Source organism: Heptranchias perlo, chromosome 5, assembly GCF_035084215.1.
Source record: "Heptranchias perlo isolate sHepPer1 chromosome 5, sHepPer1.hap1, whole genome shotgun sequence".
Taxonomy (NCBI): domain Eukaryota; kingdom Metazoa; phylum Chordata; class Chondrichthyes; order Hexanchiformes; family Hexanchidae; genus Heptranchias; species Heptranchias perlo.
Window position 1 is genome coordinate 108,162,492 of NC_090329.1, and position 23,655 is coordinate 108,186,146.

The window sequence follows — 23,655 nt, forward strand, 5'->3', positions numbered from 1 at the left end:
AACACTAACCTCTTAAAGCCACTGTTCCATCATCTGAGAATTTGTTGGGGTCAAGAAAAACTTGAGGTTCATCATCCAGTGAATCTTGAACATACATTACACTTTGGTTCTGTAACCCCGTGTTGAAGAAGTGAAAATACCTGTGAAAGAAAGAAAATAATTCAGATGCAACAGAACCTGAATTCAGTTATCAAAACTGCCACATAATCATGGAAAGTCACCACTGCTGTCTTCTATCAACTGCTTCAGATGGACTCATATGGTAACAAAGAACTGGGAAGTCTAATGGTAACAAAGAAGCAGTCCTATCCGGATTTTGACCAGTAACAGGATACTCCCAAAAGTTCTCATAATTATAACAATAGCTCTCGTGACATGTCTAGTGAATAACTGAACTGAGCTCACTACTTCCTCAGGGGATGCAAAAAATTTTTTTAAAAATCATGTTGTGATAAAACATACATTTTCTCATCTTCATCAATGACCTGGTAAACATGGTCAAAAGTAGCATTGTTACATAGAATTACATAGAACAAACAGCACAGAAACACACCATTCGGCCCAACAGGTCCATGCCAGAGTTTATGCTCCACACGAGTCTCCTCCCTCCCTACTGCATCTAACCCTATCAGCATATCCTTTTATTCCTTTCTCCCTCGTGTTTATCTAGCTTCCCTTTCAATGCATCTATGCTAGTCGCCTCAACTACTCCTTGTGATAGCCAGTTCCACACTTTAACCACACTCTGGGAAAAGAAGTTTCTCCTGAATTCCCTACTGGATTTATTAGTGACCATCTTATATTTATAGCCGCTAGTTCTGGTCTCCCCCGCAAGTGGAAACGTCTTCTCTACGTCTACCCTATCAAACCCTTTCATAACCTTAAAGACCTCTATCAGGTCACCCCTCAGTCTTTTTTCTAGAGAAAAGAGCCACAGCTTGCTCAATCTTTCCTGATAGGTATAATCTCTCGGTTCTGGGATAAACCTAGTAAATCTTTTTTGCACCTTCTCAGATGCCTCTATATCCTTTTTATAATGTGAAGACCAGAACTGTTCATAGTACTCCAAGGTTGTATACAAGTTTAACATAACTTCTCTGCTTTTCAATTCTATCCGTCTAGAAATAAACCCCACTGCTTGGTTTGCTTTCTTTATGGCCTTATTAACCTGTATCGCTACTTTTAGTGATTTGTGTATCTGTACCCCCAGATCCCTCTGCTCCTCTACCCCCTTTAGACTATTATCCAAGCAGTATGTGGCCCCCTTATTCTTCCTAATGTAATACCTCACACTTATCTTGAAATTCATTTGCCAATTACACGCCCATTCTACAAGTTTATTAGTGTCTTCCTGTATCACTGTCCTCCTCGGTATTAACTATACCACCACCACCCCCCTCCCCCACCCCAATTTGGTGTCGTCCACAAATTTTGAAATTGTACTTCTGATTCCCTACTCCAAATCATTTATGTAAAGTGAACAACAGTGGTCCCAGCACCGATTCTTATGAAACAACACTGCCTACCTTTTGCCAGTCTGAGTAACTACCTTTAACCCCTACTCTCTTTTCTGTTTTGTAGCCAGCTTGCTATTCATTCTGCTAATTGTCCCCTGACTCCACATGCTCTGACCGTAGTCATGAGTCTACTATGCAGTACCTTATTGAAGGCCTTTTGAAAATCCAAATATATTATATATACTACATTACCCTTGTCTAACCTTTCCGTTATTTCTTCAAAGAATTCAATAAGGTTGGACAAGCATGACCTTCCCTTTTGAAATCCGTGTTGACTATTCTTTATTACATTTTCGGTTTCTAGATGTTTTGCTATTAGACCTTTGAGTAAGAATTCCATTATCTTTCCTAACACTGACATTAAGCTAATTGGTCTATAGTTCCCTGGACTGGTTCTATTTCCCTTTTAAAATATAGGAACAACATTAGCTGTCCGCCAATCCTCTGGCACTATTTCCTTTTCTAATGAATTTTTATATATATATGTGATAGGGATGAGATAGCAGAAGCACTAACTTCTTTTAATATGCGTGGATGCAATCAATCCGGACCAGGGGTTTTATCCTCTTTAAGTTTGATTAATTTATTATCTCCCTCCTTTCTATCTTAAATGACTATCTTTTTTGATCTCTTCTTCTAATGTCATGCCCACCATGTTAATCTCCCTGGTAAATACTGAGGCAGAGTAATTATTTAACATTTCGCTGTAATTATCTGCGAGTTTATTGTGTGTATCCCTTAGTGGCCCTATCCCTATCCTGATTTTTCTTTTGTTATTTTGTGTCTGTAGAATACTTTACTATTTCTTTTTATATTCCATGATAATTTAATTTCATAGTTTCTCTTTGACTTCCTAATTGTTTTTTTTAAAAACTTCTTTCCTAACCTTTTCATATATCCTTTTGTCATCCTCTCTTTTGTTGTCTATGTACTTTGTGTATGCCTTTTTCTTTAGTTTCAATTTTGCCCTTATTTCTTTATTTATCCATGGTGTATCATTACTGGATAGTTTGTTCTTGCTTTTTAGTGGGATATATTTCTGCTGGACTCTATTGACCACTGTTTTAAAATGTTTCCTACCACTGTTCTATTTCTTCGTTGATTAGTAAATTTTTCCAGTTTATTTTACCTAGTTCCATTCTCATCCCCTGAAAATTATTATTTTGGTCTTTATCTGACTTATGTCCTTCTCAATCTTTATCTTAAACCTTATTATGTTGTGATCGCTCTTGCCTAGATGTTCCCCTACGCTTACTTCTCTTATCTGTTCTGTTTCATTTCCCATTACTAGATTTAGCAGTACTTCCTCTCTTGTTGGCCTTTTACATACTGGGTAAGAAAGGAGTCCTGCACACATTGTTAAAAACTCCATTCCCTGTACTCCTTTACCAACTTCTTCTTGCCAGTTTATTTGGGGATAGTTAAAATCTCCCATGATTATTCTATGCTCTTTACTCATTTCAGGTATTTGCTTACATCTTTCTTCCTCCTCTTCCTTTCCGCTATTAGGCGGTATGTAGTATACCCCTATTAGTGTGATTGATCTCTGGAATTTTTTATTTCAATCCATATGGCTTGTGTTTCTATTGCCCCTTTTTTCTACTGCCATTGTTATCTCGAATTAGTACAGCTATTCCATTCCCCCTTCTTCCTTCCCTACCCTTTCTGATTATATTATGGCCTGCAATATTTAGTTGCCAGTCCTCTTTATGTGGCCATGTTTCAGTTATTCCTACTACATCTGGTTCCTCATTACGGATTATTGCCTCTGGTTGCCCCATTTTATTTTGGACACTGTGTACATTGGCAGTTTAATTCATATTTAATAGTTGTTCCTTTTACTTTATTGTTAACAGTCCTTTTATACTTCTGTTTTGTAACTGTATTTGTTCCTTGACCATTTATGTTATCTTTATCCCTTACCCTGGTCTGACCTTTACACTCAACTCCTGTCTTTTATCTTTACATTTTTGTTATTGCGACTAGATCGCTCCCCCCATCTTGCTAGTTTAAAGCCTTATGCACTGGCCTATTTATCCTTTCCATGAGGACTCTGGTCCCATTCCGGTTTAGGTGGAGCCCGTCCCAGCGGTACAGCTCCTTCCTGTCTCAGTATTGCTGCCAATGTCCCGTGAAATGGAATCCCCTCCTTCCCACACCGCTCTTTCAACCACGCATTCAGTTTTCTGATCTGCCTATCCCTTTGCCAATTAGTACACGGCTCGGGTGGTAATCCTGAGATTACCACCTGCGAGGTCCTGCTTTTTAATTTAGTTCCTAGCTTCTGATGTTCCCTTAGCAGGACCTCCTTTTCTTCCTTACGCCATTGGTGCCAACATGGGCCACGATAACTGGATCCTCCCCCTCCCTTTTCAAGTTCCTCTCCAGTTACTTCGAGATATCCTTTACCCTTGCACCAGGTAGGCGACACACCCTCCTGGACTCTCTGTTGCGACTGCAGAGGATACTATCTATCCCCTGATTATAGAATCCCCTATGACAACATTTCTGTTCTGTTCCTCCCCCACCTGGGCTGCCTCATGCTCCACGATGCTATTATTAGCATTCTGGACATCCTCTGTTCTCTTTACATAGTGATTAACTCGCCATCAGAAAGACAAGCTGCAACTAAATACCAACAGATTTTTATGTAGACAGAATTAGTGCATATTTAGACAGAATTAGTGCATAGACAAGTGATATTTCATCTTCAACGCTGAAAGATTCCAGCGAAAAAGATTAACTATACATCCATCGCCACAAGATTTGCTAAATTTCTTCAACTCCTCACCTTCGTAATCACATTTCTTTCACTGGTCACCATAAGTAATTCCAACTACTTGCATTTATGTAGTGCCTTTTTCATAGACAGAATGTCCGTGCCAGAGGCAAAAATCAGAAAAGACATAATAGGTGGGTTTTAAGGAGAGTCTTAAAGGAGGGGAGGGAGGTGAAAATGCCAAGGGGTTTAAGAAGCGAATTCCAGAGTGTGATGCCTAGACAGCTGAAGGCACAGCTGCCAATGGCGGGGTGAAGGGAGAGGAGATGCACAAGGCCAGAGTCAGAGGAACGGAGAATTCAGGGAGGGATTGTAGGGCTGGAGGAAATTATAGAGATACGGAGGGACGAGGCCATGAAAGGATTTAAACATAACGGTGAGAATTTTAAATCTGAGGAATTGTGGGACCAGAGCTAACATAAGTCAGCAAGGATAGGGGTGATGAGAGGCCAGTCAGGAGAGTATTGGAATAATAGTCTGAAAGTGACAAAGGCATGGTCATCCATGGGTTTCAGTAGCAGATGAGGTAGAGGTGGAGGCGGGCAATGTTACAGAAGTGGAAGCAGCCGGTCCTTGTGAGGAATATGGGGCCTGAAGCACAGCTCAGGGTCAAATAGGACATAGAGGTTTGCGAACAGTCTGGTTCAGACTGAGACAACGGCCATACAGGGAGATGGAATCAATGGCAAGGGTAGAGAGATGGTGGCAGGGACTTAAGACAATGGCTTCAGTTTTCCCAATATTTAACTAGAGGAAATTGCAGCACATCCAACACAGGAGGTTGGACAAGAAATCTGACAGCAAAGAGGCAATTGAAGGGTCAAGGGAAGTGCTGGAAATGTAGAGTTGGGTGTCATCAGCGTACACGTGGAAGCTGACCTAATGTCTGCGGATAATATTACCAAGGGCCAGCATGTCGATAAGGAAGAGGAGGGGTTCAAGGATAGATCCTTGCGCAGACCCTGGAGGTAAATGCGCAACAGAAGCCATTGCTGGAGATGCTCAGACTACGAAAGGATTGATAAGAGTGAAACCAAGCGAGGGCAGTCCCACTGAACTGGACAATGGAGAGGATTGAAGGAGGACGATGTGATAGACCGTGCCAAAGGCGGCAGAGAGGTCACTGATTGAACCTTTTCTAAGTGCCATTGGGAAAGCATTCACCATCTATGTATGTAACATTACTCCTGCAGATATTTTTTAAAAGTCAAATCAGTGTACGGTATCAAGTTCTGTAAATATGAAGAGTTTTGACTTACTTATTGAATCATGCAATACTGAATTTATATTTACATTATCCATTTGCTAGGAATTATCAAAGTGAAAGATCACATCTATGTAAGAATAAGTATGCAAATTGAATAATCATTTAGGTTACTGAAGAGTAATACTATTACCATAACAGAGATAGCTACTTTGAAATTCATGGAGCAAGGGAGCATTTGAAAGTTATCCACAGATTGATTAGAGTGTCTCTATTTTAGGTCTCCCAGGCTAATAACAAAAAAACCATAGAGCAACAACTTGAATTTCAACACCGTAACCAGACTTTCAAATGAACCTTCTTTTAAAAAATTCATTCATGGGATGTGGGCATCGCTGGCAAGGCCAGCATTTATTGCCCATCCCTAATGACCCTTGAGAAGGTGGTGGTGAGCCGCCTTCTTGAATCGCTGCAGTCCGTGTGGTGAAGGTTTTCCCGTTCTTTTCGGTAGGGAGTTCCAGGATTTTGACCCAGCAACAATGAAGGAATGGCGATATATTTCCAAGTCAGGATGGCGTGTGACTTGGAGGGGAACGTGCAGGTGGTGTTGCTCCAATGCGCCTGCTGCCCTTGTGCTTCTCGGTGGTAGAGGTCGTGGGTTTGGGAGGTGCTGACGAAGAAGCATTGGCGAGTTGCTGCAGTGCATCCTGTGGATGGTACACACTGCAGCCACAGTGCGCTGGTGGTGAAGGGAGTGAATGTTTGGAGTGGTGGATGGGGTGCCAATCAAGCGAGCTGCTTTGTCCTGGATGGTGTCGAGTTTCTTGAGTGTTGTTGGAGCTGCACTCATCCAGGCAAGTGGACAGTATTCCATCACACTCCGAACTTATACCTTGTAGAAATACCTTGGAGACTCAGGAGGTGAGTCACTCGCCACAGAATACCCAGCCTCTGACCTGCTCTTGTGGCCACAGTATTTACGTGGCTGGTCCAGTTGAGTTTCTGGTCAAAGTTGATGATGGAGGATTAGGCGATGGTAATACTGTTGAATGTCATGGGGAGGTGGTTAGAGACTCTATTGTTGGAAATGGTCATTGCCTGGTACTTGTCTGGTATTAATCCATTATTAAGGAAGTAGTCACAGGACATTTGGAGACTCACAATACAATGAAGGAGAGTCAACATGGTTTTATGAAGGGGAAATCGTGTCTGACAAATTTATTAGAGTTCTTTGAGGAAGTAACGGGCAGGGTGGATAAAGGGGAACCAATAGATGCAGTATATTTGGATTTCCAAAAGGCATTTGATAAGGTGCCACATAAAAGATTACTGCACAAGACAAGAGCTCATGGTGTTGGGGGTAATATACTGGCATGGATAGAGGATTGGCTAACTAACAGAAAACAAAGAGTCAGGATAAAAGGGTCATTTTCAAAATGGCAATCTGTAACTAGTGGGGTGCCGTAGGGCTCAGTGCTGGGGCCTCAACAATATATATCAATGACTTGGATGAAGGAACAGAGTGTCTTGTGGCCAAATTTGCCAATGATACAAAGATAGGTGGAAAAGCAAGTTGCGAAGAGGACACAAAGGGCCCAATATTACCATGGCGGCGGGGAGTCGAATGGGCACGTGGGTAACGCGCCCGGTGAAATCAGTGTGCTCCGCACGCAATTACGGGATAAGTGGAGCCACTTACCTTTGCTTCTGGGTTTCTCGCTGGTAAGCTGCGCGGCGGGCAGACTGCACATGCACAGCAAGGTCTGTCAGCTGGAGGAGCTCTATTTAAAGGGGCAGTCCACCAATGCTCCTCCTGCAGCAAACAACCAATGCTACACCATGGAGCACTCCAGAGGGAAGGCTGCCCTAAGATTTTCAGACTCCTCACTCCAGCTGCTGCTGCTGGATGGGGTGAGGAGGAGGAGGGAAATATTGTTCCCATCTGATAGGAGGAAGTGCCCTCCCTTCACCATGAGGAAGGCATGGCTGGAGGTGGCAGAGGAGATCAGCAGCTGCAGCAATGTGGCATGAACCTGGGTCCAGTGTCGCAAGAGATTTAATGATCTAACCAGGTCAGGCAAAGTAAGAATACTTACGCATTCTCCCACTCTCCGTCTTCCACATCACCTCCACCACCACACAACCTCTTCTACACTGCCACCACAACGCTCTCGCATCACTCCTCACATCCACTCAACTATCATCCTCACCTTGCCTGCACGCACTCACTGCCCCTGTCCCCATTCGAACACTACCACGCACCCCAATCCTCATACAATATCATGGCTATGTTGCACACGCACCCCAATCCTCATACAATATCATGGCTATGTTGCACACGCACCCTCCCATGCATCTCCCTCACGCTCAACCCCACCCACACCAATGCATGCAGCGGCTCACCATGCAACCATCACTCAATCACGCCTCTCTTTTCCCTTTATAGGAGAAGAGATGCCAGAACGCCCGGGAGAGGGCACGGACAAGAGGGGGCCTGCCACACCAGGTGATCCTAACGGACACGGAGCAGCAGGCGTTGGAGATCAGCCGCACACTGGAGTGCCTGTCCGTGGCAGATGCCGAGGCTGAGGTTGCACAAACGGCCGGTGACAGAAAGCTAACACTCAGCACTCATGATAGTGAATGATCTTAGCATCACTTGGCATCTGCAGCACCCCAACATCTGTCCACAAGCCTAATATTGCTTTCTGTTCTCTTGCAGGGCCATCTGCGAGCGCCGTGGGCGATTCCTAAGTGGACCTGATGGTCTCTGAGGGTCCATCGTCACATCTGAGCCATGCATCCACCAGCGCAGATACACACACCTCGGTGAGTCCCCGTCCTCACTTAGTTGGGCTTGCACATGGTGAGTCACCACGCACATGTGAGCACGAGCAGACCCTGGTGGCAGGGGCAGCCGTGGAGAGTCTGCACCCGTCGGTGGGAGCACTCTTCTCCAGGCTCTGCTCAGCTGGACACATATGCTGAATCCTGGGGGCCAGCTGTGAAAAGGAGAGTCGTCGAGGGGCAGCAGCACATTGCCGAGGCGGTGGAACAGGTGCCACGCGCAGGTGATGGAGGAGTCCAACTCCTGCATGAGGGGAATGGTGGCACAGGTACAGGAGGGTATCTCCGAGATAGTGTCGCAGGGATATGAAGGCATCTCTGAGATAGTGTCGCGGGTAGGTGTGGGAATGTCTGCGATGGAGAAAAGGCTAGCCTCCCTCGAGCGCCAAGCACGGCTCAACAATGAGTCCATTCAGGCCCTGACAACGGCCATTCGGATTCAGGGTGAGCAACATTCTGCGGCCTTCAACAGGCTGACAGATACTTTAGAAGTGGCCTTCCAAGGCCTCACACAAGTCCTCCAAACTGCCGTCCAGCAGGGTGGAAGGAGTGATGTGGGCCTGGGCCACGAGAAGGATGATGGTGAAAGGGGACATGGAAGCGGGGACGCCACTCAAAGCGCTCCCACGTCTCACCCGTTGCCCCCCTCTCAACCAGTACCCGCAATGCTGCCCCCTCTCCAGGTGGCCGAGTCTGCCCCTGCACAGGTGCAGGTGGAGCAGTCTTTGGAGGGGCCCTCACGGGCACCCAAACCCAGAGGGCATCGGCCCAAAGCATCTCATCGGTCAGGGCATGGACAAGAGCAACCTGCCACTACCTCTGCTGAAGCCACAGGGATAGCACCATGTTGGGGTTCCCGGAAACACAAGACGAAGGTTTTGTGAGCACAAAGGGAATGCACAAGGGTGTTTGACGATTTGTCATGTTTTTTATTTATATTACTTTTCTGCCACATGCAAAATAAATCCCATTATTATTACCACTACTGCCACATCTTGCCCATTCTTGACTGGCTTGTGGAATAGGTCCCTTTCATGGGGCTCACCATGAAGACGCACACTTGGTCCCACCCATTGGGTCATACTACAGTGGGTGCAGGTGTAGATGCACCACTGTTTTGTGGGGGCAGGGGAGGGGGCTGGTATGGCCGCTCCTCTGTCCAAGTGATGAGGACTGGACTCTTCAGATAGTCTGATGTTAGGAGAACCGATCACATATCGGTGCTTCCCTGGCCTCACGAGCAGCCAGGTGAGCCGGTGTTCTGCCCATGGGTTGTTCCTCCTCCTCCTCAATATGGGTGGCAGATATGGATGGGGCTCCTGAAGCGGCACCCCTCTCTGTTGTTCCCTGTTGTGCAGGGCACAACAGACGACTATAATGTGTCCCACTCTGCGTGACGGATATTGAAGCGCTCCCCCAGGCTGATCAAGGCACCTGAAGCGCATCTTGAGCAGCCCTATAGCCTGCTCAATTGTGGACCTTGTAGCGATGTGGCTGCCGTTATAATCGACGCTATGGTGAGATTCCTCAGAGGTGCCATAAGCCACGTGTGCAGGGGCTATCCCTTGTCCCCAAGGAGCCAGCCCTTGCGGGTGTTGGGTGAGTGGAAGAGAGGCGGCACGGTGGACTTCCTGAGGATGAAGGAATCGTGGCAGCTGCCAGGGTATCTGGCGCACACGTGTAGGAATCTCTTGCAGTGGTCACAGACGAGCTGAGTGTTCATGGAGTGATTGCCCTTCCTGCTGACCAACAGTCCTGGCTCGTATGGAGGTGCTCGCATTGCTACATGGGTGCAATCGATTACACCCTGCACCCGTGGGAAGCCAGCCACAGCGTGGAATCCCACTGCCCTCTCCATCTGGCGGTGGTCATCCATGGGGAAGTTGATGTAGTGCAAGGCCCTGTGAAACATGCCGTCGGTGACCTGCCTTATGCACTGGTGTGCAGACGACTGAGACACGCCGGTGATGTCCCCAGTGGCACCCTGGAAGGATCCGGAGGCGAAGAAGTTGAGGACAGTGGTGACTTTGACAGCTACAGGTAAGACGACGGTGCTCGGTCCATCCGGGAGCAGCTCGTCATTAAGGAGGCTGCAGATGTCCGCGACTACCTGGCGACTGACTCTGAGCCTCCGTAGGCGCTGCTCTTCAGAGAGGTCCAGGAAGCTGAGCCTCGGTCTGTAGACCCTGTAGCGAGGGTAGTACCTTCTGCGACGCATCTCTCTCTGTGTTTGCCCTCCCTCCTGCTGTGCAAGTGGATGTGTCACAGCACTGTGTTGTGGAGCTCCACGTGTCAGAGGTGGACGGCGTGGCTGGCGAGGCTGGTGATGCTGTTCGTCCTCCGAGGAGGTCATGACTGCAACTACGGCGGCCCCCATCCGGAAGATGTACGTCTGAGGGGGTCCGCACCGGGGTTGAGGTTCCAAGTTGGTGAATTTGATTGTGAGGAGGAGGGTGGTGGAGGCCAAACTTTGTCCAAAGTGACAGAGTGGCCTCCTGCAATGGGTGAGGGTCTCCTCCCTCCCCCCCTCCCCCACCTGTCAGATGGACCTTTGCAGCTGCCACAGGCTGCTGGCTGCAACACGTCCGTTTGAACTGGGAGTGTTTCCCCCAGTACGGGAAACAGTCTCTGTCAATTGCAAAATCCCATCCCTGCTAAAATAACAGATCAATCAGGTCTGTAAACAACCTGAAGTACCTGCTTAAGTACTTTAAGTGGCACCCCGCCGGCTTTAATTACCGGCGGGAGTCCCGCATGCGGGGGCTGCGCACGCACGTGAGCGTGTCAGTGGGAAACCCGGAAATGGGCGGGTTGGAGCCGGGCTCCCGACCTGCCCCGGGAATCCCCGATTTTCGCAGCCCCCCCACCACGAACGCACCCAGTCGCGGTGTGAAAATCGAGCCCAAAGTGTCTGCAAAGGGATACTGACAGGTTAAGCGAATGGGTAAAAATTCGGCAGATGGAATATAATGTGGGAAAATGTGAAGTCATCCACTTTGGGAGGAAAAATAAAGACGCAAAATATTATTTGAATGGAGAAATACTACAAAATGCTGCGGTACAGAGGGATCTGGGTGTCCTCGTACATGAAACACAAAAAGTCAACATACAGGTGCAGCAGGTAATCTGGAAGGCAAACTGAATATTGGCCTATATTTCTAGGGGGATGGAGTATAAAAGCAGGGAAGTCATGCTACAACTGTACAGGGTGCTGGTGAGACCACACCTGGAGTACTGCATACAGTTCTGGTGCCCTTATTTAAGGAAGGACATACTTGCATTGGAGGCAGTCCAGAGAAGGTTCACTAGGTTGATTCCGAGTATGGAAGGGTTGTCTTATGAGGAAAGATTGAACAGGTTGGGTCTATGCTCATTGGAGTTTAGAAGAATGAGAGGAGATCTTATTGAAACATACAAGATTCTGAGTGGACTCGATAGGGTAGACGCTGAGAGGATATTACCCCTCATGGGTGAATCTAAAACTAGGGGGCATAGTCTCAGAATAAAGGGTCGCCCGCTTAAGACGGAAATGAGGAGTAATTTCTTCTCCCAGAGGGTTGTGAATCTTTGGAATTCTTTACCGCAAAAAGCTGTGGAGGCTGAGTCATTGAATACTTTCAAGGCTGAGTTAGACAAATTTTTGATCAGCAAGGGAGTCAAAAGATATGGGGAAAAGGCAGGAAAGTGGAGTTAAGGTAAAAATCAGATCAGCCATGAGTCTCATTGAATGGTGGAGCAGGCTCGAGGGGCCGAATGGCCTACTCCTGCTCCTATCTCTTATGGTTTTATGAATCAAATTGGCTGAAGACTGGCTTCAGTGATGATGGGGATCTTGGAGGAGGCCAAGATGGATCATCCACTCGGCACTTCTGGCTGAAGATGGCTGCAAAAGCTTTTGCCTTGTCTTTTGCACTCACGCGCTCGGCTCTGCCATCATTGAGGATGGGGATGTTCACGAAGCCTCCTCTTCCCATTAGTTGTTTAATTGTCCACCACCATTCACAAATGGATGTGGCAGACCGCACAGCTTTGATCTGATCCGTTGGTTGTGGGAACGCTTAGCTCTGTCTAGCATGCTGCTTCCACTGTTTAGCATGTATGTAGTAGTGTGTTGTAGCTTCACCAGGTTGGCACCTCATTAAGGTACACCCAGTGCTGCTCCTGGCATGCTCTTCTACACTCCGCATTGAATCAGGATTGATCCCCTGGCTTGATGGTAATGGTAGAGTGAGGGATATGCCGGGCCATGAGGTTTCAGATTGTGCTGGAATACAATTCTGCTGCTGCTGATGGCCCATAGCGCCTCATGGATGCCCAGTTTTGAGCTGCTAGATCTGTTCTGAATCTATCCCATTTAGCACGGTGGTAGTGCCACACAACACAATGAACGGTGTCCTCAGTCTTAAAACAGGACTTCGTCTCCATAAGGACTGTGTGGTGGTCACTCCTACCAATACTGTCATGGACAGATGCATCTGCGACAGGTAGACTGGTGAGGACGAGGGTCAAGTAGGTTTCTCCTTCATGTTGGTTCTCTCACTACCTGACAGAGGCCCAGTCTGGCAGCTATGTCCTTCAGGATTCCGCCAGCTCGGTCAGAGGTGGTGCTACCGAGCCATTCGGTGATGGACATCGAAGTCCCCCACTTAGAGTACATTCTGTGCCCTTGCTACCCTCAGTGGTGCTCAAAGTGGAGGAGTACTGATTCATCAGCTGAGGGAGGGCAGTAGGTGGTAATCAGCAGGAGGTTTATTTGCCCATGTTTGACCTGATGCCACGAGACTTCATGGGATCCGGAGTCAATGTTGAGGACTCCCAGGGCCACTCCCTCCTGACTGTATACCTCTGTGCCGCCACCTCTGGTGGGTCTGTACTGCCAGTGGGACCTGTCCTCGTGATGAAAGAAACGGTTACCATAAGCTTGGTCCAAGACCACTAGACATGTTACAAAGGCAATAAGAAAACACTTGTAATTGACAAACAGGCATAATGTGAATAATCTCAACTCTGTGGCACAGAGAGATTCAACATTACATGGCAGCTTGATTTAAAAAAAAATGACTTTCATGTGATGAAGGGTTCAATGCACATCATGAAACTATTTGTCACTAATACGTGTCTATGGATAATCACAGTAACTTAAGAGATTCAGATACTCCCAGGGAAAAACAGATCTAGTAGATGAACACTTGGAAAAGCTTAACTTATTAAAGGACAGTCAGCAAAGAGGATATATAGACAAGCAATAAAGATGAATCAAGTACCATGAACGTAAGTTAAAAGAAAAGGTTGAAGAACTTGGGCTTAGAAAATGATCCAATTGAAGGGTAATATAGTTGTTGAATAAGTTACCAGTGAACGCCTAAAAAGACAATGAAAGTGTGCGAGACAACTGAATGCGTTGCTTGACAAAGTTGAGGTTGAGAGATATGCAAGGTCTATAAATGGGGTTGATCTCTGATAAAAGGGGCAGGCTTGTTGGTCCTGAAGGCTAGCGTTGACAGGATAATTTTTTTTCCCCATCTGCAATAAACTTAATTGAAGATGGCGCAGATCGTCTTATAAAAGCATCCAAGTGCTGTCTGCAGCAGGACAGACACTACATTTTAGTTGACAGTTAAAGTAACCAAATGTACACCATGCAAAATATGATTCATTAATAGGAACTAAAATTATGGAAAAATACACTTACTGCAAGACAACAAGAGTTTGATCTTGAAATTGCAGCTCGAGTAAAGGCAACTAAACAGGCAGAGAATGTCAAGAACAATGAGCTAATGTCAAAGTAAATTCTTTTATATAAAAAGATTTTAAATGACAAAATAATAATTTTTCACAAATAGTTGTAAAGTGCTCCAAATTCTAATTGCCATAGAGGTTTCAAATAAATCAAGTAGCATCACTTGATATATGCACAAAAATAGTTTTGTGCTGTAGATGCACTGTAGGTACCAACTGCATTTTATAACTGTGCGAACCAAGTTATATTGCTCCACTCACACTGCTGTCAAATCAGGAGAAAACAGAATACTGCCCATGCACATTTAGATAGGCATGCTGACCTGTGAGATTTTTAATGTTAGAGAAGAGGGGTTGTCCTGTTGATTCTTTACTAACATTAAAAAATAAAAGGTGGTCCAGTCGACTGCCTGGCTACTTCTTAAAGTGTGTATAACTACCAGTGGTGTTCAAATGAAAGCGTACAAGAACCTGCTACTTCCACCCGGTCCGGCCTTCACATGCCTCTAGTCCACACAATGGGATTGGTTGTAAATGTCCTTGCAAGCCACTCAGTTATACAAATAATCTCAACAAAGCACAAAAATAAGCACCGTAATGGAAGCATAATTTCCAAAGAAAGAAGGCCGCACCCCACCGCCTTCTCACGGTTCTTGCTTTGAACGTACAGAAGAGCAATATCATTAAATTCATCTCAATTTGCTCTGGGATATACAGATGTAAAATCCAGCACAGAAAAAAGCTGGTGCTTTACAACATATTTTTCAATTGTACCTTGTTCCTTTTCGAAAATGGCAGCTGTACTTTGGATAATCATAGAGTTCTGTCATTCTTTCCTTGAACTTTTCTCTTATTGAACACTTTTCCAAGAACGGAACTGTCAACTTATTCTGAGCTTCCACGTAAGCCTAGAGCAATAGATTCAAAGAAGAAAATTACATAGAATACTTAATTTGGTCAATTCAGTGAGCAATACGCAAGATGCATTGTGAACATCACTTTAACTTAATTGTCCGCAAACAAAAATTCATGTAGGAGTCCGTGTCTGCTTATCCTACATTTTGAAATATACACCAGATATAGTGATCAATTAATAAGTTTAACTTGTGCACCTCTTTACAATTTGAAAAAAATTGCACTGTGCTCAATTTGATACCCAAAAATATAACATTATATAAAGATAATTCAATAATGATAATATTACAGGTTCAATGAGTACATGGTTCAATGTTCAAAAGCAAGTTAAGGAAAAATTCCAAGCTGAAAGTTGTATTTAAGCTTGATATTCAACCATCACACATTTGACAAGTGTACACAACCCACTGCGAATGCCAGTTCTGAATATTGGAACTAACACATTCCAAATCATATTACAAACAAAATAGTATCTCATAGAACGTAATTTTAAAAATGCAAAACATTTAATGCCAAATGTTCACTTGCAACCTTAGCAACTAGGTGCGCTTTTCTGAACATCTGAAAGATTACTATGTGCACAATGACCATAATATACTAATGGTAGAACTTTGAGGTTTCTCACTTAAACCTCGTTTCTTTAGGTGGAAAAAGTAAAACAAGGCATAATAATAAACATCAAAGCGAAGAAAAACAAATAAAATTTGGACAAATAAACATTTGATTTGAAACAGGCCACTTTCAAAAAGGGGAAAAACAGACACAGGTAACTGCAGACCCATTAGTCTTACTTCAATCAGTACGAAATAATGGTATTGATTATCAAGAACAAAACCGGAGCATTATCTGTACAATGACCCAGTGAACATGGCTGCAGATGGGGAAGATCATATAAGGCCAATCTCCTCCTTCTTTGAGGAAGTGACAATTCAAATGGATTGGAAAACCCTACAACGTGGTGTACCCAGACTTCCAAAAGGAATTTGACAAAGTTCCCCATGAAAGGCTGTTAAACTCAAAGCTGTGGGCATTCAGGGTAAATCTTGGATAAGAAATTTGCTGATAGGCAGAAAGCAGTGGGTACTTGTTACAGTAGTTATGTTGAGGTGGATACGAATACTGAGTGCGGTGCCCCAAGCTCAGTACTGGGACCATCACCAATTCCAATTTACATCAATGCGTCCGATTCAGAAATTCAACGCAAATTAGCAAACTAGGAATGGCAATGGAATCGAAGGAGGTAGCTTGGAAATTACAGCATGGGTTGGATATAAGTGGGCAGAACAATGGCAGATGAAATTTAAAGCAGACAATTGTAAAGAATTGCACTTAGAAAAGAAAAATGGGTGATACACACATTCCATAAATGGTGTTGATATAAATAAGGATCAAACTGAGAGGCTTCGGAGTGATAGTGGACTTGGTGCTCAACATATCCAAAGGATACAGAGCAGCAATCAAAAAATCCAATAGAATGTTGACCTGCATAACTAAACTAAATAGCCAAAACTATGGAAAGTAAGTTGGAGGAAGTCATGTTCAAACTGTAGTGCTCTGGTCAGACTACACCTCGAGTACTGTGCCAATTTCTGGTTGTTGAGAATAAAGGGAGACATTCAAGTGTTGGAGGCAATGCAGAGAAGACTGGTCTATCATGCCCTATGTCACATTTATGAAAAAAGGCAAGAGAAACTTGGGCTTTTCTTTCTGGAAAGGAAGCATCTGAAGGGTGATCTTATAGAAGTATACAAGATAGTTAAGGGAACAGAAAAGATAAATCTGGATTTTTACTTTAAATTAAATTGCAAGAGTCAAACATGGGTACAATGGTGACGACACTTCAAAAGTACTTAATTGGCTGAAAAGCACTTTGGGACATCCTGCAGTATAATGTGGATAAATGTGAAGTTGCAGTATAATGTGGATAAATGTGAAGTTATCCACTTTGGAAGGAAAAACAGAAAGGCCAAGTATTATTTAAATAGTGATAGATTGGGAAATGTTGATGTACAAAGGGACCTGGGTGTCCTTGTACACCAGTCACTGAAAGCAAACATGGAGGTGCAGCAAGCAGTTAGGAAGGCAAATGGTATGTTGGCCTTCATTGCAAGAGGATTTGAGTACAGGAGCAAGGATGTCTTACTGCAGTTACACAGGGCCTTGGTGAGACGACACCTGGAGTACTGTGTGCAGTTTTGGTCTCCTTACCTAAGAAAGGATATACTTGCCATAGAGGGAGTGCAGCGAAGGGTCACCAGACTGATTCCTGGGATGGCAGGACTGGGTCGAATCAGCCTGTATTCACTAGAGTTTAGAAGAATGAGAGGGGATCTCATTGAAACATAAAATTCTGACAGAGCTAGACAGACTGGATGCAGGGAGGATATTTCCCCTGGCTGGGGAGTCTAGAACGAGGGGTCACAGTCTCAGGAAATGGGGTAGGACATTTAGGACTGAGATAAGGAGAAACTTTTTCACTCAGAGGGTGGTGAACCTGTGGAATTCTCTACCACAGAAGGCTGAGGAGGCCAAGTCACTGAATATATTTAAGAAGGAGCTAGATAGATTTCTAGACACAAAAGGCATCAAGGGGCACGAGGAGAGAGCGGGAATATGGTATTGAGATAGAGGATCAGCCATGATCATATTGAATGGCGGAGCAGGCTCAAAGGGCCAAATGGCCTACTCCTGCTCCTATTTTCTATGTTTCTGAGGTCGTGAAAGGCGCTATATCAATGCAAGTCTTTCTTTCTTTATAGGAAAATATAGGGCTGATATCAGGAAGTAGTTCTTCACACAAAGTGATCAACACGTGGAATTGACTTAAGATCGAATAAATGGAGGCAAAATCTGAGCAATCATTTTTAAAAAATTAAACGTGGCATTGGAGTGGACTGCAGGGTCTTTATGGATGGATGCATCAATATGGACCAAAGGGCCTTTCTCATTTGTAAATATCTTCTGATATAATTAGGATGTGGTACTAATTTTGATTTTATTGAGGATTTTATTTTTTAAAAAGTATGTTAATTATGGTTTAATTTTTCCATCTCCAATAGATGTGATTTGCAAAGTATTGACATGACTCGGATTGTAGAGAAGGTTAAGCTGAACAAATTTAATTACATTATGCAGTAGTTTTTTCATTCTTCTTTTTATGCCAAATTTCTCTCCTCCTCCGAAAGATGTCAACTCCTTGCTGGGATACAGTTAACTCTCGCCCAAGTGACCGTTATTCATGTGTGAGCTGTGACGAGTGTGGGCAGGCCATTCGACCACAGGTGACATCATAGCTGGCCGTAGCCATATCCTCACTGAAGTCCACACACCCACACTTCCAGCAGGGTTTGCTGGATAGTGATTAACAACAGGAATCACAACTAATTTTCTCCTAATTGGCAGAAGCCAATTATGCTATGCTCATTGCCATCCTGGCTGACATTAGCTGAGCCTCCTGGTCTGTTTGGCTCAGCTACTTACTGCCTTAACTAGCTGAGCCATCGGGGGAAGTTATTTTTTTATATTTGTTCGTGAGATGTGGGCATTGCTGGCAAGGCCAGCATTTATTGCCCATCCCTAATTGCCCTTGAGAAGGTAGTGGTGAGCCGCCTTCTTGAACCGCTGCAGTCCGTGGGGTGAAGGTTCTTCCACAATGCTGTTACATAGAGTGTTCCAGGATTTTGACCCAGCGACGACGAAGGAACGGCGATATATTTCCACGTCGGGATGGTGTGTGACTTGGAGAGGAACGTGCAAGTAGTGTTGTTCCCATGTGCCTGCTGCCCTTGTCCTTCTAGGTGGTAGAGGTCATGGGTTGGGAGGTGCTGTCGAAGAAGCCTTGGCGAGTTGCTGCAGTGCATCCTGGAGATGGTACACACTGCAGCCACGGTGCACCAGTGGTGAAGGGAGTGAATGTTTAGGGTGGTGGATGGGGTGCCAATCAAGCAGGCTGCTTTGTCCTGGATGGTGTCGAGCTTCTCGGGTGTTGTTGGATCTGCACTCATCCAGGCAAGTGGAGAGTATTCCATCACACTCCTGACTTGTGCCTTGTAGATGGTGGAAAGGCTTTGGGGAGTCAGGAGGTGAGTCACTCGCCACAGAATACCCAGCCTCTGACCTGCTCTTGTAGCCATAGTATTTATGTGGCTGGTCCAGTTAAGTTTCTGGTCAATTGTGACCCTCAGGATGTTGATGGTGGGGGATTAGACAATGGTAATGCCGTTGAACGTCATGGGGAGGTGGTGAGACTCTCTCTTGTTGGAGAGATCATTACCTGGCACGAATGTTACTTGCCACTTATCAGCCCAAGCCTGGACGTTGTCCAGGTCTTGCTGCATGCGGGCATGGACTGCTTCATTATCTGAGGGGTTGCGAATGGAACTGAACACTGTGCAATCATCAGCGAACATCCCCATTTCTGACCTTATGATGGAGGGAAGGTCATTGATGAAGCAGCTGAAGATGATCAGGCCTAGGACACTACCCTGTGTTATGTAACACTTTTAATATCTATGAAAATTTTCTTTCTTCAAAATTCTACGAACAGTTTCGCTTAAAGTTCAAATGTCCATTGCTTCTTACACAAAATAATTCCTGCATTCTTTACAGCAATATCAAATATATCAAAAACAGCACAACTATAATACACGCACACGTAAAATTTGATGGAATGTAATTGCATACTGCAGAAATAAAATTCCATTCAGTCAGAAAGTATACCTGAAACTACAAGCTAAGAATAAACCAGCTAAAAATGTTGATCACCTCTGAGTTCACAGAATTCTAAAATACTTAGTGTGTCTACTCAGAAATAATACTATAAACATGGGATCTAAAATGAAAAGCTGGAGCACAGCAAAGCACTGGAGAAGAGTAGTTCTTCCCCCTCTAAGGTGCTGGTCTGATCTTAGCTAGATCACTCCAGGTAAGCACAAACTGAAAGCCAGAGCCGTTAAATTTTGCCATGGGATACTAGCATATGAGTGCTTAACACATTTGTTTGAAATTCTTCTCTCCACTATTTCAGAAGACATTAATCTATTTAATTGAAAACGGTCAGTAGTTTGTTTGGCAGTATACATGGCATCATTTAAAGCCTAGATGTTTCCCCATAGGAAAAAATGACTTGTCCCCAGCTTGCTGCCACATCACCTTGTTGCAGCTAACTGCCATGACAGCTGTAAACAGGTTACAGCTGGTGCATGCCCCAGAGAGAAAAATAGAGGGAGTTCAAATATAATATTCTAACTTTACAATGCCAAGGAACAGTTCCCCTTATAGTCTGGTGGGTAAAAGCAATACTCCATGCAGCATTAAGCTATATAGAACAGAAAGACATAGGTTCCCAACTCCCAGTCCATGATGAGTTAACTCTTCTCATCTGGAACAGCAGTTTATGGATTGCAAGTGACTTCAGGATTACTGAGCAAAGAAAGCCTCGAGATAGAGTCAAAACAAGTCAGGGCTCCCAATCCTAATCCCTCTCTAGTGTCTCTGCTAAAAAATTTAGATATGTGGTGAGGATTGGGCTTGGCTGTGATGCTCCCCAAGTTGAACCAATACTCACTGTCTAGGCTCTCACATTAAGAATGGCCATATGGATTAGATACCAGAGGGATGTTGGTGCCCTTAAAACTATACCCCAGCAAGAATCAGCGCCTTCAGGAGAAAAGGGTAGAAAATCAATGCAACAAAAAAAAAATCAAGGAACTTTAATTTTCAATATTAATCAAGGGAGGATCCAGTTGTCGTGGTCCACGTAGGTACCAACGACATAGGTAGGACGAGGGAAGAGGTTCTGCTTAGGGAGTATGAGTAGCTTGGGGCTAAATTAAAAAGCAGAACCTCAAAGGTAATGATCTCCGGAAGATGTGATAAATTAAAGAAAGAAGACAAGGCAAGAGAGCAAGGTAGCAATAAGGGAAATGATAATCAAAGAGTGGCAGGAAGGGACAGAGCATGCAAACTTAAGAATGCGCCAACAGATAAGGCTAGAGGTTGCAAAAATAATAAAAAGACAGCACTAAAGGCTTTGTATCTGAATGCACGTAGCATTCGTAACAAAATGATGAATTGACAGCTCAAATAGAAATAAATATGTACGATCTGATAGCCATTACAGAGACATGGCTGCAAGATGACAAAGGCGGGAACCTGAATATTCAAGGGTACTTGACATTTCGGAAGGACAGGAAGCTAGGAAAAGGTAGAGAGATAGCTCTGTTAATTAAGGATGACATGAGTATAATAGAGAGAAATGACCTTAGTTCTAAAGACCAAGATGTAGAATCAGTTTGGGTAGAGATAAGGAATAGTAAAGGCAAGAAGTCACTTGTGGGAGTAGTTTATAGTAACCATACTGTATGACAGGGTATGCAGGAAGAAATAATGGGGGCTTGTGAGAAAGGAACAGCGATAATCATGGGTGATTTTAATCTACATACAGATTGGAAGAATCTGATTGGCAAAGGTAGCCTGGAAAATGAGCTCAGAGTGCTTTCAGGACAGTTTCTTAGAGCAGCACATTCTAGAGCCAGAGAGCAGACTATTCTAGGTCTGGTAATGTGTAATGAGACAGGATTAATTAATGACCTTATTGTAAAGGAGCCTCTAAGTAACAGTGATCACAATATGATTTGAGTTTCGCATTTTCAGTTTGAGGGAGAGAAGAGTAGGTCTATGACTAGTGTTTTAAACTTAAATAAGGGCAATTATGAGGGCATGAAGACAGAGCTGGCTAAAGTGAACTGGGAACTTAGGTTAAGGGATATGTCAGTAGAGATGCAGTGGCAGACATTTAATGAGCTATTTCATAACACTCAAAGATACATTCCAGTGAGAAGGAAAGACTTTAGGAGAAGGACGTACCGTCCCTGGCTAACTAAGGAAGTTAAAGATAGTATCAAATTGAAAGAGAAAGCATACAATTCCACGAAGATTAGTGGCAGGTCAGAAGATTGGACAGAATATAAAAAACAGCAAAGAATGACTAAAAGACTAATAAGGAGGGAGAAATTAGAGTACGAGAAAAAAAGCTAGAAATATAAAAACAGATAGTAAGAGTTTCTACAGGTATTTAAATAGGAAAAAAGGAAACTGAGCGTTGGTCCTCTAGAGAGAGAGTCTGGGGAATTAATGATGGAAAACAAGGAAATGGCGGATAAATTGAACAGATATTTGGCGCCCGTCTTCATTGTAGAGGATACAAATAACATGCCAGAAATAATTGTGAATCAAGAGGTGAAAGGGAGGCAGGAACTTAAAACATTTACAATCACCAGGGAAAGGGTTCTGAAAAAATTATTAGATGTAAAAGCTGACAAGTCCCCAAGGTCCTGACTGTCTTCATCCTAGGGTCTTAGAAGAAGTGGCTGCAGAGATAGTAGATGCAATGGTATTAATTTTCCAAAATTCCCTAGATTCTGGAAGGGTCCCATCAGATTGGAAAATTGCGAATGTAACTCCTCTATTCAAGAAAGGAGGGAGACAGAAAGCAGGAAACTACAGGCCAGTTAGCTTAACATCTGTCATAGGGAAAGTGCTACAATCAATTATTAAGGAGTTTATAGCAGGGCACTTAGAAAATCTCAATGCGATCAGGCAGGATCAACACGGCTTTGTGAAAGGGAAATCGTATTTGACTAATTTATTAGAGCTCTTTAAGGAAGTAACAAGCAACATGGATGAAGAGAATTCTGTGGATGTGGTGTACTTGGATTTCCAGAAGGCTTTTGACAAGGTACCACATCAAAGGCTACTATACAAAATAAGAGCTCTTGGTGTAGGGGGTAACATATTAGCATGGATAAAGGATTGGTTAACTAACAGGAAACAGAGAGTAGGCATAAATGGGTCATTTTCAGGTTGGCAAGATGTAATGAGTGGAGTGCCACAGTGATCAGTGCTGGGGCCTTAACTATTTACAATTTATATCAATGACTTGGATGAAGGGACCGAATGTACAGTTGCTAAATTTGCTGATGACACAAAGGTAGGTAGGAAAGTAAGTTGCGAAGCAGACATAAGGAGTCTGCAAAGGGATATAGATAGGTTAAGTGAGTGGGCAAAAAATTTGGCAGATGGAGTATAATGCGGGAAAATGTGAACTTGTCCATTTTGGCAGAAGGAATAGAAAAGCAGTATACTATTTAAATGGAGAGAGATTTCAGAACTTTGAGGTACAGAGGGATCTGGGTGTCCTAGTACATGAATCACAAAAAGTTAGTATACAGGTACAGCAAATGATAAGGAAGGCAAATAGAATGTTGTCATTTATTGCAAGGGGAATGGAATATAAAAGTAGAGATGTTTTGCTACAGTTGTACAGGGCATTGGTGAGACAACATAGAAACATAGAAAACAGGAGCTAGAGTAGGCCATTCGGCCCTTCGAGCCTGCTCCACCATTCAATATGATCATGGCTGATCCTCTATCTCTATACCATATTCCCACGCTCTCCCCATACCCCTTGATGCCTTTTGTGTCTAGAAATCTATCTAGCTCCTTCTTAAATATATTCAGTGACTTGGCCTCCACAGCCTTCTGTGGTAGAGAATTCCACAGGCTCACCACCCTAAAATATCTAGAATACTATGCGCAGTTTTGGTCTCCTTATTTAAGGAAGGGCAAAATTGCTTTAGAGGCAGTTCAGGGAA

The 23,655-nt window shown here is 44.1% G+C and overlaps 1 protein-coding gene across 1 annotated transcript in view; it reads right to left on the reverse strand.

The window, feature by feature from the left end:
• Positions 1-23,655, reverse strand: part of LOC137321992 (prolyl endopeptidase-like) — a 177,975-nt gene that overhangs the window by 147,173 nt on the left and 7,147 nt on the right. Inside the window, exons 3-4 of the mRNA XM_067984954.1 lie at positions 14,861-14,994; positions 10-140 (exon numbers count right to left, since the gene is read on the reverse strand). Of these exons, the coding sequence (XP_067841055.1) occupies positions 10-140; positions 14,861-14,994 (265 nt within the window). The remainder of the gene's footprint in view (positions 1-9; positions 141-14,860; positions 14,995-23,655) is intronic.